The sequence below is a fragment of the Stigmatopora argus genome, chromosome 4 (assembly GCF_051989625.1).
Source record: "Stigmatopora argus isolate UIUO_Sarg chromosome 4, RoL_Sarg_1.0, whole genome shotgun sequence".
In the NCBI taxonomy this organism is placed as follows: domain Eukaryota; kingdom Metazoa; phylum Chordata; class Actinopteri; order Syngnathiformes; family Syngnathidae; genus Stigmatopora; species Stigmatopora argus.
Window position 1 is genome coordinate 3,724,353 of NC_135390.1, and position 14,861 is coordinate 3,739,213.

Below are 14,861 nucleotides of genomic sequence, written 5' to 3' on the forward strand. Positions count from 1 at the left end.
GACATTATAATACAGTATAGTATGCGCGCGGACCGCACAAGCGACTAAAATTTTTGGGGGACCCCTTCTGTGGAGAATATTACAATAATTGGCCTTGGGGGTGCTTAAGCAAACTTGAGGGCAGAAATGGGTTTTTGCTATGATATAGTTATGCTTGCAGCATATTGTGATTATGGGGTCTTGGCAAACTATGGTGATATAGTTGGATATCGGGAGAGTAATTAATTTAGTGTAATTAATTTAGTCTTCTCTAAAAAGCGTTATAATTGTGTGCACAGGAGGACAAAAAGAAAAGAGAGCGTTATGGAATTTGTAAACAAAAGATAAGAATGCTGCTTCTGCAGCGAGCGTGAAGGTCACAGTCAGCGGCTAAGGGCGCGCTTCCGTTTAAACATTTTAGAATGAGAACAAAACATAGTCTGCAAGAGATGCAAGGTTCCGCGATTATCTTCGCATTTATTTTTGGGATTTAATCAGAAATGTCTTTCGAGGTGATAGAAAATCTGTTTGGCAAAGATTCATACTCAACAACACGTCACCCGGTGGGTCCCTCACCCAGGCCATTAGTGGCCTGCAGATCCTCAACCGCAATATGAAGAAGCATTCTGGAGTCGGAGAATTCCGCCTTGGAAAGCTGGTAGCATGTCCTTTTGATTTGGCCCAATTTGTTGCATTTTCCGTAGCCCTTTTTGCTACGATTTTGACATTATGTGGGTGTTGTATTATTCCCTGCTTAAGATCTTTGATAAGCCGACTTATGACCACTGCGATTGCCCCTACAAATTCTAAATTGCATGAATTATATCCCCTACTAATGAAACGTGCTGACAGCAGCAGTGAATTTCAGGCATGGTAATTCCGAGGATGATTTGGGCGAAAATGATTTTGTTTTCTGCTTTTCAGACCTGCCGAACGAGTGGGGCCTAAGCGGGTAAAATTAAAACAGCCAACGGAGATATCATTCTCTTCTTGGATTTGCCATAAAATGAATAACGAACATATAATAAAAGGGGGGAATGTTGGGTTCATTCTGGGATGTTACTATATGTTCATTTGGAATTAATGGAATAAAGCTGAAAGGAAGTTTTATTAAGGGGATCATGTGCAAATTTATAATATAGGGGGGAATGTTGGAGTAATCATTATTATAAATGTGTTTGCAATGAATATAAAGCCTTATAATATACATGCTTACTATATTAATCAATATATTTGCTTATTAGGAATAGTAATGCTCATCCTAAATGTGTAACTATATTAAACAATATATATATGTGTTGATCGCTTTTATGTTAGAGTTGAATTAATATGTGAAGACAAAAGCTTACGCCAAGGTCGCTCTCCAGGACAGCTGGGTCCAGCGAGAGATACAAGTTCGCAAAGACATAAAACAATACACTGAGTCCTTGCTCCGAGGACTGATTACTGGAAGATACACCTCAACCCTTTCCCCAGATGCAAGTTCGCAATGAAGATCTGTGAAGGACGCTTAAATTGTTGTTGGTTCAGAGGATGGGTATCAAGCATATTGTTTTAATTTGTGACGCTAGGTTGACGCTAGGTTTGCTTGATTATGGAATTGTTTTGTTTCTTGCTTACGCAATTGGATCGAGTCGATAACCTTGTAATTGTTTTGATTTGAGGCCTTAAATGGGCAGGACATAATGCCACTCGTTAGAATAATCTTGATCGGACGAGCGGCGGGATGTATTCTCTTCTTGCAAGAATTAAATGGTGATTGTGACTACAGATGCCTTTTTTATTGAAAGCTCAATTGGAAAAACCTAAGGATAAACCTACAATTGGATAAACCTAACAACGGCATAATCTGCCTCCAGGAAAGGAAATAAGGGGGGTTGATAGCTTAGGGAGCACTCGAAAGGGGACAGGTTGTAGGAGGAGTTAGGGTGGGAGTTGTAGGCATACTCGACCCAGGGCAGCTGGTTGCTCCAGGTGGTTGGGTCGGCATGGGTGGCGCAGCAAATCGCTGCTTCCGACTGCTGATTTGTGCGCTCACACTGACCGTTAGACTGCGTATGATATCCCGAGGAGAGGCTTGCTGTGATCTTAAGGGCCGAATAGACATGAGAAGTGAATTGTGGACACCGGTCAGAGACGATGTCGGCCGGGATTCCATGCAGGCGGAAAACATACTGCGTAAGGAGGGCGGCCGTTTCCTGGGCTGAAGGTAGTTTTCGGAGGGCGATGAAGTGGGCAGCCTTGGAAAACCCGTCGACAATGGTTAGTATGATGGTGTTACCCTGGGATTCAGGAAGGCCCGTGACAAAGTCGACCGCAATGTGTGACCAGGGACGGCCATGAATTGGGAGTGGAAGGAGTAGACCGGAGCTCGGCTTGGTGGAGGATTTGTTGCGTGCGCACACTTTGCAGGCAGATACGAAAGATCGTGTATCTGCCCTTAACGTCGGCCACCAAAAGCATTGGCACAACACCGCCAGTGTGCGGGCAACCCCCGGGTGGCAGGTCAGGTGGGAGGTGTGGGCCCATTCTAGCATCTTGGAATGCATTGGGGTTGGAACATAAAGGTCCTTATGGGTACCTCATCTTGGGTCCGGCTCCAAATCTTGGACCCTCAGTACTTTGGCCTCCAGCCCTGTCCTCATACTAGCCACAATGCAGGAGGGAGGGATGATAATTGGGGGCTCCTCCTCCGAGTTCCGGGAATGGAAAACGCGGGATAACGCATCCGACTTCTCGTTCCTGGAACCTCGGATATAGTTTAGCGTGAAATTAAACCTACTAAAAAACATGGTCCACCTGCCCTGGCAAGGGTTCAGCCTCCGGGCCGACCTGAGGTATTCAAGGTTCTTGTGGTCCGTTAAAACCGTGTAAGGCTGGCTAGCCCCTTCCAGAGCCCTCTTCACCACGAGCAGTTCCCGGTCCCCAATGCCGTAGTTGCGTTCTGCTGGAGACAGCCTACGGGAAAAGAAGGCGCATGGGTGCAACTTCCCATCCACCTGTTTGCGCTGGGAGAGGTGCATATGTTGGCGCCCCGCTCCCATTCGGTGCTCGCCCAGGCCAGTGCCTTATCTCGAAGACAGCCGATAAGGTAAGTGATCTTGGCTCGGTCCGTGCTGTAGGTAAGGCATTGTTGTTCAAATACCAGATGCCACTGAACAAGGAACTGCTGACATGCGCCGAGGTTCCCACTGTAGGGTGCGGGCGGCGGGACCATAGGTTTGCGGCGCGGCGATACCGGGGTTACCTCTGGCGAGGCTGGAGATTGCCGTGCCCTCTGTGATTGAGCCAAGGGTGTGACTTGTGCCTGTATGGATTTGAGGGTTTGAGTTGTCCTTTATACCTCAGTCAGAGGGAAGTGGATTGCTTGGCTGTGCTGGTCCATGAGCGCCGCTGGTTGATCAGTGGGGGCTTGGTTTGAGCCCGCGGGGTCAATGTTGGCTGCATCGTGCTGTTACGATCGGGGATGGAGGACCCCAAAGCAGGCAAGGGCTGCGAGTCTGGTTCTCGAATCTTTATTAGAATCGTCCAAGAGACGGGCAAAGGCACAAGAGGGGATAGCGTAGGCGAGTCGTAGAAGGAAGGTCGGCAGCCGTGAAGTCCGTCGTGAAGTGAGTGGAGGGTACAAAGGGCGAAGGCGAAGTCGTTGTCCATGGTCCGTGGTCGTGGGGCTAAGCGTGGTCGGAATCCTGGGAGCAAAACAAGAGCTCGTAGGACGTAGATCAATAAAGGCAGGCAAGGAGAAAATATGAGAGGGTAACTAACAGTGAACTGATAAGACGATCCAGCGGCGTGGTCATGTTCCTGGTGGCTTTAAGTACTCCTCACTGGCTAATTACTCACCTGGAAGCGCTTGAGTCATTAGTGGCTGGGCCTGTGATTGGATGGCAGGCACAACCAGCCACCAGTCTGGTCTGGGGCCTGACAGTTATGTTCTATTTGCCGGTTCATAACAAATAGCTTACTGTATGAATGTATGAAGTAAGGGAAAACCCCATCCCTGTTTGGTTTCAGTTCCAGCCGTCTTGAGAGAATAATGGTGAATGTAAGTCGTCTGTCTCGGTGCATTTGTGGACGACAGCCTTGTCTGTGGGTCACCTGTGCCCAGAATATTCTGTAATAAAAGCTTCGAAGTTACTGTTCATCGCCTCCAGCCTGTATTTGGACAACCAACATCTTACACATCCGAAATTAATCAGACCCGAGGAGGAAGATAGAGCGCTCTTCCTCAACAACACTAACACTAATATTCATTCATTTTTCATACCACTTATTCTTACAAGGGTCGCGGGGGACACACCTGAATCGTAGGGCACAAGGAGACAGACAACTATTCACGCTCTTACTCATACTTAGGGGCAGTTTAGAGTGCTCAACCCAGAGAAAGCCCATGCAAGCCCGGGAAGAACACGCAATCTCCCAACAGGAAGGTTCGGACCTGGGATCAAACTCTCAACCTCAGAGGTGTGGGGCCGACGCACTAGCCACACTCTCATCGGGCCGCCTGTTGCGATCGTGGGGGGAAGCAGGCAACACAGTGTCTTTATTGATTCAAGGCAAGCTTTGACGAAAGTGACAGAGCCATGGATTAAGCAGGTCGGTGAACGTGGCGTGGAAGTCAAGAGCCGTGAGGTCGGTGACAGAATCCAAGGCGAAGGTACAGTAGGGTTTGGAGAAGACATGGTCTGAAGGAAAAAAACAAGAAGTCAGAGATCAAGCAACAAGAAATAACACAAAAAAAGTGGCACTGATAGTATAGACACGATCCAGCGACGTGGACGAGCTCTGGCTGGTTTAATGTCAGCGACGATGATTGATGACACCTGTCGCTGCTCCACCTGTCTGGTGCTGGGACCGTGATTGGGTGACAGACCCAGAATGATTCATTAATTCATTAATTTTCTGAACCGCTTTATCCTCATTAGGGTTGTGGGGGGTGCTGGACCCTATCCCAGCTGACTTCAGGCCAGAGGCAGGGGACACCCTGAATTGGTGGCCAGCCAATCACAGGCCACAAGGTGACAAACAACAATTCACGCTCACACTCATACCTTGGGGGAATTTAGTGTCCAGTCAGCCTACCATGAATGTCTTTGGAATGTGGGAGGAAACCGGAGTACCCGGAGAAAACCCACACAGGCCCAGGTAGAACATGCAAACTCCACACAGGTGGACCGACCTGGATTTGAACCCAGGTCACCAACTGTTAGGCCGACTAATAATTACATTTTTAAAGCATTCTCAAGATTATTTTCTTTGATAATACTATTTTCTTTGATAATACTAATAAATAATTACCGTTTTAAAGCGTTCTCAAGATTATTTTCTTTGATAATACTATTTTCTTTGATATTACTAATAAATAATTATCGTTTTAAAGCGTTCTCAAGATTATTTTCTTTGACAATGTACTATTTTCTTTGGTAATACTAATAAATAAATACCGTTTTAAAGCATTCTCAAGATTATTTTCTTTGATAATACTACTAATAAATAATTACAGTTTTAAAGCGTTCTCAAGATTATTTACTTTGATAATGTACTTTTTTTGATAATACTAATAAATAATTACTTATTTTAAAGCGTTCTCAAGATTATTTTATTTGATTATGTACTTTTCTTTGATAATACTAATAAATAAATACCGTTTTAAAGCGTTCACAAGATTATTTTCTTTGATAATACTATTTTATTTGATAAATTAAAGCGTTCTCAAGATTATTTTCTTTGAAAATACTATTTTATTTGACAATAGTATTATCAAATAAAATAGTATTATCAAAGAAAATAATCTTGAGAACGCTTTAAAACGGTATTTATTTATTAGTATTATCATAATACTAATAAATAAATACCGTTTTAAAGCGTTCGGAGCATCTTGCTATCATGACGCTCTCGGTAGGTGAAAGGAGGCCGCGCCCACTAAGTAGACCGGAAGAAACTGGCCTTTCACATGCGCACGATGATGCACGCGCACCCTGGTCGTGTGCGTGCGGAACCTTCACGCGGTCGAGCCACATTCGGCGGGGGCTCTAATGTGTCTGCTTCCAGGGTTGCTCGTGAGGGTCTGTCTGCCACTGCTACAAACCCAGGTGGGCACAGTGCTCACGATGTAGCACCGCGAGGCCGGTTATCCCGTTTGAGGTGGGTAATCGGTTCAGCAGCCCATTGTTTCATTCCTGCTTTGTTTCACGACTCTGTGACCAGAATCGTGTCGGCTCCAATGTAATCCACCTCCCTTATCATCCTGCACTACAAGACTGCTCGCTGTCGTTTAGACGGGAGGAGATTCACACGTCGATGTTTGCAATTTATTTAGTGAGAAGGCAGACAGCAAATTGGTACTTGCCTTACTATGTTATCGTAATCTAAGTGGAATATAATAGACAAAAGTAACCACTGGGGACGATTAATGGTGTCATACTTAATGTAGTAGGCCTATTTTTAAACGTCCAGTTGGATCAGCTCAGTGCGCCAGATTTCACGAGCGTGTAGTTCAGTTGCTAACATCGTTATAGTAGCTCATGTTTGTGGGAACGCCGACGTGACTGCCAAATTACACTTGGATCCGTCAAAGGAACCATTGTTGGTATGGATTTATTACGACTGTAAAGCCTCTTATCTCAAATATGGATAGGCGTAATTGTCAATTAATATCCAGATTCCTCTAACGCAATTTCTGTCGTATTTTCGACCTTGTTTGTACATTTTGTTTTGAGCATTTACTGAAAGATGTCCACTCAGAGATGTTATACATGGACATATCATGGACAGCTCTTAAATTTCACTCTACATCTGTCATTTTCTGAACCGCTTTATCCTCATTAGGGTCGCGGGGGTGCTGGAGCCAATCCCAGCTGCCCGGCCAGAGGTGGGGGACAACCTGAATCAGTGACCAGTGATTGCAGGGCACAAGGAGACCGACAACCATGCACACTCACACCCATACCTAGGGGAAATTTAGAGTGTCCAATCAGCCTACAATGCATGTTTTTGGAATGTGGGAGGAAAACGGAGTACCTGGAGGAAACCCACGCATGGAGAGCATGCAAACTCCATACAGGTGGACTGACCTGGACTTGAACCCAGAACCCCAGATCTGTGAGGCCGACAAACTAACCACTCGCTCCACCGGGTCGCCCCACTCTACATCTGCCTAGTTAAATATAAAGTATATTTTCAGATTAAAAAAAACGTGCTTGTGCTTTTTCTATCAATGTTGGAAATGTGGAAATAAAGTGTTTAAACTAATCAATGTTATTAACAAAAAAAGCTACATTCAAGTCTAATTGATTTTTAATTTCACAGGACACAAAAGTTCCATGCTGACAGAGTAAGCAAAGCAAAAGAAGGATCTGTCCTTCATGTCAAGTGTCCAAGATGAGTACAGACAGACCGAAACGGAATATCATCAGGAAGAAATATGTAAGGAAAATGTATTCTTTACTACTGCAATGATTGTGCAGGCATATAAAGCAGTCTGTGTCAGTAAGAAAATGTATTTAAAAGATGGAAATTCATATTTCACAAAACCTTGTGATCCGTGATCTTAACTACTAAATTTACCAAAACACCTCTGTTACATTCACCCGCAACAACACTGGTCATTTATCAACATTGTCAGGATCTTTGACTAATTATAAATATCTTTGTTGCAGTGGGGTGTAAACAAACTACCCTATTGACAAACATTTATCATGTTTGCACAATTATTTTTAATTTGATGCTTAACTTAGTATGATATTTTGTGTGTAGACTATTGCAAATTAAAACCCCACTTGCAATGAAGTTGAGGTGTGGTAAATACAAATAATTGAATTGAATGCTTTTATTGTCATTATACAAGTACAGTGGTACCTCGAGATACGAGCTTAATCCGTTCCGGAACTGAGCTCGAATGACGAGATTCTCGTAACTCGAGCGGACGTTTTCCATTGAAATGAATGGAAAACAAATTAATTTGTTCCAGCGCTCTGAAAAAACACCAAAAACAGGATATTGGATTGGAATTTTTTTTTATTTCTTCTAATTCGCCATCTATTAACAAAGTAACACATAACTAGTGGTTTAATAGTAATAAAATGTGTTTAATCTAACTAAAATTGGGCAGATTTCGCCGACGGGAGACAGAGACGTTTGGGGGCGTGGGTGGGGGGTTCCTTTTTTTTCCCACGACAACGCACTCGTAAACGGAACAAACAAATTTAAATTAACTTGGATTAATATATACAGACACTCAAACATGCGTTAAATGTAACTTTACACAAAACTGAATTCTAATTTTGTTGTAATCTTTTGTTACCTTCGTTCTGGCCGGGTTGGCGGTTTGCCACGCCTCCACCCTCACTCACGTTCGCTATCGATGGACTGTTTGCTGTTGTATTGCCTTCAAAATATTCCCAAAATGATGCACACAAATGTCCTCACAACAGGATAACGCACGACCACTTGCCAACGAGAAATAGTCTTTAAGGAACGATCGCGGGACCTTTCCTAAGAAAGAATAACAGGAAATGACATAGCTGAGCTTCCCACGTAGGGATTGTGGGTAATGAAGTTTTATTCTGAGAAAGATTGCCATTGCCTATGGGTAATGTGTGCAGTAGTATACTTCATTACCCAGAAAGCCCTCTTTTTGCATGCGCGTTGTGCGTTTCCTGGTCGTATGAGAAACTCGTCTGAATTAATTAGTTCCGTGCTCGTAAATATTGTTATACACGAAAGATATGCAAAAAAGACCTGGCTTGGTCGCATCACGAAATTTTGACCACATAACGGGCGAATTATTCGATCGAAATTTCCCCCGTAAGACGAGCATTTTGTATGAGGAGCGGTCGTATGACAAGGTACCACTGTATAATGAGATTCAAAGCTTTCACCACACAGTGCACAAATAACAACAACAAATAGACATACATAATCAGTAAATAAGAAATGAATAAATATGTAGTCCAAGTGAGATAAGCACCACGGAGTGGTCTTGTTTGTTTACAGCCGTTAGCAGGAGGTTAAGTGCCGTGTTAACGTTAGCATTCGGAGGTATATAGATAGCCGTTACTATGACGACAGTTAGCTCTCTCGGTAGATAATAGGGCCTACACCGTATTGCCAATAACTCTAAATCCGGGGAACAGTGAGTGTCAATGATCCTACTGTCACAACACCATTCATTATGTATAAACATGCACAGTCCTCCTCCTTTGCTTTTGCCTGTTAATTCTTTTGAACGGTCGTTCCGAAAAAGCGTTCGGCTAGCTAGCGATACCGCAGCGTCGGGGATATGCGGGTGTAGCCACGTTTCTGTGATGATAATAATATTACAGTTTCTAACAAAGCTGTTGGTAGCAATACGAAGTTCCAACTCATCCATTTTGTGGGTGATGGATCGGGCGTTGGTCAAAAAGATACTAGGAAGCGGTGCTCGGTGTGGTTGTTGTTTCAGTTTAGCAGCAAGGCCCGCCCGGCATCCACGCTTCTGTTTTCTGTCCCTTCGCCGCCTTCGACGTGCTTTTGGTGGGCTGGCTAGCCACGGAGATCCCGGAGAGTTTGTTGAGAAATCGGATGTATCGCATACCCTCCGGATAGTGATTAAATCCTGGCGACTGTAAGATAACGAACGACACCGAACTGGAGAGCATAAAGCCGCTGCGTCAGTGCGCGCCGCCATCTTCTGTCTGAAGTCCAGGATGAGTTCCATAGTTTTAGAGATGTTCAGTGCCAAGTTGTTGGCTGTAAAAACGGAATCCAATGATTTGCAATTCATGTTCAACCCATATTGAATTTAAAGACCACAAAAATTTAATTTTAAAACTGATTATTATTTTGTTTTTGCCAAATATTCATTAACTTTGAATTTTATGACTACATCACTTTATAAAAAAGCAGGTAGAGTGCACAGCATTATATCACGTAACAACATACAAGAAACATCTAAGAAAAGAGCACATTTATTGCCGAAGCTTAATAGGTGGAATCCTTTTCCATTCTTACCTGATGGACAGTTTCAGCTGTTCTAAAGTCGGAGTGGCCTGTTGTATTTTGTAGTCAGTTTGAACTGTGATCTCATCACCCCATCACAACAATTTTTAATTTGTCATCTGTACATTTTAGATAAGCACGGTGTCAAGTTAGGGGGAAGGACCCAATTTGCGGTGAGGCAGGCAAAGACGGGGAGTAGAATGGACTAACAAAACTTTAAAACGTGGCAAGGGTCTCAAAAACTAAAAGACTTCAAAATGAAACCTGAGGGCTGGTCGAGGAGACGAGCATTACAAACACAGAAGAGCCGACCAGGACTGACAAACACACATGGTTTAAATAGACAGACATGGGCTGACGAGACAATCACATACCTGTCAACCTTGGCCAATTGCTCCCCTTATAAATGATTGCAATTCTCCTTCTTAAGGAATAATAAACCGTACAAACACAACGCAGCACATATTTACTCACATAGGGCGCACTTAAAAGTCTGAAATTTTCCCCAAAGTGGACGGGGTGGCCAAACAGCCTTTTGTATGCACTAAATTCAAGATTCTGTAGATGTTGCTGTATGTCGCCGACAGCTTGACTGTCTGGGTGCATTGCTTGCTGATGCGCTATATTTATATAGTGAGAAGGCGGAAGTGATTCATATCATGCTCAAAGCATGACAACATTAGCAATCGATGATGACGTTTTCGTCTGCTACCAGTGACCGAGACGATCCGGATTAGAGCCGAAATGGGGAAAATCGAGAAGGGTTTTACAAAAAAATGTACTTTTTAAAAACTTCTTTTGACCCCTGAACAAAAGTTGTTATACACTGGACACAATTTGAAATGATCAAAAAACATAAAATACTGGAAAAATGTATAAGTTGACAGATATGCAATCAGAAACACCTGAGTCACACGAGGCAGCAAGCAGGAGATAAACCATGTGCAGAAAAACGACAGGTGAACTCAATGGGTAATCACTGGGGGAAAAACATGGCAAAACCAATCCCTAACATCCAGTATCCAGTGGCATTTCTGGGTGAAAAAATGAGCAGCTGTGCGGTGTCCTGCACGTCTGTGCTCTCAGCCAATGCTAATGAAAAAAAAATCAAATTATTTCGTCTTCTGCTGCAGCTGGTCATAAACAGTAACACCCATTTCTTAAATGCTCCTGGTGATTGTACTCGCTGATATACTCACTGCATTAAAGACATCTTTCTTTTCGGGACACACTTCCTCCCCGACAGCGTTCATGCATTTCTTGACAAACTCTCCATTGGTGAAAGGTTTACCGCTGCTTGCTATCACTTGAGGAACCCGAAAGCTGGCTGGAACAGATAGATGACTGTTTAGGATTTGGGCAGGTTTAGGATGGGGGGGGGTTGCCAGATAGGGGCACAGGGTCACGTGATGTGCGTGTATAAAATAGTTACAAATAGTTAATAATGAAAATGGTTCATAGCTAATGAACATTTTATTGCAAAATCCAACCTTATTAGCAAATACAAATACACATAAAAAATCTAAATGCTCTTTGGTATTGTTCAAATGTGGATGTGGGCCGTATTTTGGGGACCCCTGCTTTATTGGTTCCCAAGTGGAAAATCAATTTATCCTGAAGCTATATTTGCCTCCTGGGCATGAGTTTTGTTGTGGGAGAACTTACACTGATCTATGCATTTGACTTCGTAGGACATCAGCGATGGGATGCCCTGGTGTGAAGAACGTCTGGTGCGCAAAGTTCTTTTCCTATCCCTCAGGGAATTCAGAGACACACATCGAGCCACACATGGACACTTGCCTACACATGGACACAAACGCAAGCCTGCATCAAAAACTAAACTTTCTCCTGAACCCCAAAATTCAAGTCAAAAGCCTCGGCAGCAAAGAGTCTCATGCAGACTGCAAAATAAGCAGAAGAAAACACATGATCTACAAAACGCTCAAGTTAAATCAAAACAGCCCAGGGACCACAGGAACAAGGTGCTAAAAAGAACCTCATCTCAGGATACATTTTCACAAAAACGAAAAAGTTCTCATACAAATCAACGCATTTACACAAAACCAAAAATGTGTCGCGAAAAAACTGTGCTACACAACAGCTTACAACAACATGCGCACAAAAGTTGTGTTTCAACCAGGACATTACGGTCATATAAAATGTCAAACTCCTCTCTAAAGTTAACATCTAAGAACAAAAACACTACAGAACAAACACAAATATCTCTGCATAAGCACTCAGTTAAAAATAAGAGGCACCCCAAGAATGGTCAGGCACTTGTGAAGACTCATGTACCGGCCAGGAATCAGAGGTCAAGCTCTCCCAAAGGCATCAGGGGTCAGTACCAGTACTACTACTTTAAAACATTGCTCAATCAATTACGCTATTACTAGGATCCAATATTAGTAATACAAAGTAAAGTCTGTGTCAGGCCATTTTTCAAAAGGTCTAAATTGTTAAGATAAATGTACTGTCGTATAATCTACATTCTACACAATGGTGATTTCATTTTGTGATATGACAGTATTCATTCATTCATTTTTCTGAAACATTTTATCCTCACTAGGGTCACGCCGGGGTGCTGGACCCTATCCCAGCTGACTTTGGGCACAAGGCGGGGATACACCCTGAATTGGTGGCCAGCCAATCTCAGGGTACGATGAGACAAACAACCATTCATGCTCACACTCCTGCCTAGGGGGCAATTTAGATTGTCCAACCAGCTACCAGGAATGTTTTTTGGGGGAATGTGGGCGGAAACCGGAGTACCCGGAGAAAATCCACACAGGCCATGGAGAACGATCAAACTCCACATAGGTGGACCGACCTGGATTTGAACCCTCAACCTCAGAATTGTGAGGCCGACACACTAACCACTCAACCGCCGGGCTCCCCGATGGGGTAGTGGTTCTTCTGCCTGATTTTGGCGCGGGCGGTCTGGGTTCGATTCCCACTCGGGATTGTGAGCGTGAGTTCTTGTCTGACTCTCTTTGTTCCCTAGGACTGACTGATGACCAGTCTAGGGTGTAGTCTGCCTTTCGCCCGAAGTTAGCTGGGACAGGCTCCAGCAACCTGTGTAACCCTTACGAGGATGCGCGGTACGGAAGATGAATGAATAATGTGACAATAGTCAACGGAAAATAAAGCCTTTTTTATTTAACTTTCGGGCCACTATTGTAATTTTCTCTCCTTTTTCTCATAAATATAATTTTAGGTTCCTTAGTCAATGGCACTAGTCCGTCCTCGCTTTCAGGAAGCTTGGGTTGGAGCTGGCCTTTGCAGACACGCCTTCACCGCCCCCATGTCAGCCTCATTTGTGACAAGGATGACCCACATAGCAGGAGGTTAGCTACCTTTGTGTGTGTTTTTTAAAATTGTTTCGCCCTTGTTTGGTTAGTTGTGTATCCCCCAAAAACTATTTTGGCAAGTTTATATGTTTGTTTAGGCCAAGGCTTCAAGCGCAAAGAAAGTTTGCCCAGTCTCCACCTAGTTCTCCTGGCCCTTTGCTGATGTCATCAACACAATGCAGGCACAGCCACAACCTTGCAGTAGTCACCAGTCTAACGAGACTTCGACCAAAAACTGAGGACTTTTTATCCTTTCTCTGCCTAAGAGGTACATCTTTGTTCGTGTTACACTATTCATTTTAATCTAGAAAAACACTTGAGAGAGGCATGATTGTCATTCCTCGCCACTTTACGGCTGCACAGGTCGCGACGATCATGGTATTTTTTTTATAGGTACCCAAAATCCAAAAATGTTCATAAAAATTAAAAAGTTCACGCTGAAAAGCCAAACGCGGCTTAGACGGATGAAGCTGTAGCCTCCTCTTGGAAAACGATGTGTGTGTGTGTGCGGGTGTGTGTGGAAAATATGTGCCGCATTGCATTTGTACGGTTATTATCGCTTAACAGCGACGGGCTGTAAATTTCAATCCGACGCCTTCAGTGAAAATTTTTTTTGGGGCTATAAAACCTTTACTGCAGCTACAGCTGCGACATAAAAAAGCATCAATAATAACCTCATACAATTGAAATATTATTTAGGAACATAGCCATATTTTACCCACCAAAAATCCTTTTTATCTGTACAAAATCCATCTTCCTCTTCTATCGCCATCGAAGCTAATGCTGAAAGTCGAGCCTGTCCTGTCGTATTTCTGGCATAAGTTTTTATTCGATTTAGTGCTGAAAATGTTCGTTCCCGGTTGTGACAGGCTTGCTTGCTTCGGAGTTGTCCGACATTTCTTAACTATGTCCATCTTTTCTTGAAATGTCCGCCTTGAAAATGGCTTTGACAGTAAATCTGCAAACAAATCAATTTCTTCTTCTCCTTCAGCCATTGTGGGTTGACAAAACCGCTATTAAATCAACACAACAATATATTTGCTTGTGCAGCTCGCTCTAGATACAGTTTGGTAGCTCTGGCTAGTCCACTCTATTACTACCCAATCATAGTTGGTGAAAGCGATGACGTATCCCTACGCCTGCGAGAAGGCATTGGTGTCTTCAACTCGAAATCTGATTGGTTAAAGCAACAGTTTTATCGACGCTTGTTTTATGCAGCAGTGCCTGCAGAACTGTTTGTGAAGGCCTCAAGGCAGATTTCTGACCCTGGCAACAAATAATGGCTGAAATGTGATTGGTTAGATGCTTAAATATGGAAGGGAAAAAGCAATGAAAGGAAGCTGACAGACAATTAGGAATTATTTAAGTATTCATGGACAAAACATAACTAACATCGGTCTGTGATTCAGATATTTTTTTAGGCCAGCAGGTCCACCAATGTCGGTTAATAAGGGGAATTGCAATCATTAATAAGGGGAGCATTTAGCCGAGGTGGACAGGGCATGACATGTGCATTCCCCTTTGACCCGTCCGCGTCAGAAAGCCATCAACTTTGTA

The 14,861-nt window shown here is 43.5% G+C and overlaps 1 protein-coding gene across 6 annotated transcripts in view; it reads left to right on the plus strand.

The window, feature by feature from the left end:
* Positions 1–5,901: 5,901 nt before the first annotated feature.
* Positions 5,902–14,861, plus strand: part of LOC144073509 (uncharacterized) — a 28,958-nt gene continuing 19,998 nt past the window's right edge. For 2 of the 6 annotated variants that reach the window (XM_077599418.1, XM_077599413.1), the window contains exons 1-5: positions 5,903–6,123; positions 7,288–7,404; positions 11,649–12,294; positions 13,172–13,301; positions 13,403–13,572. In XM_077599418.1, the coding sequence (XP_077455544.1) occupies positions 7,360–7,404; positions 11,649–12,294; positions 13,172–13,301; positions 13,403–13,572 (991 nt within the window). In that variant the 5' untranslated portion in view covers positions 5,903–6,123; positions 7,288–7,359. Of the gene's footprint in view, positions 6,124–7,287; positions 7,405–11,648; positions 12,295–13,171; positions 13,302–13,402; positions 13,573–14,861 lie in introns of all 6 variants that reach the window. The other 4 variants (XM_077599415.1, XM_077599416.1, XM_077599417.1 and 1 more) reach the window with 4 other exon arrangements.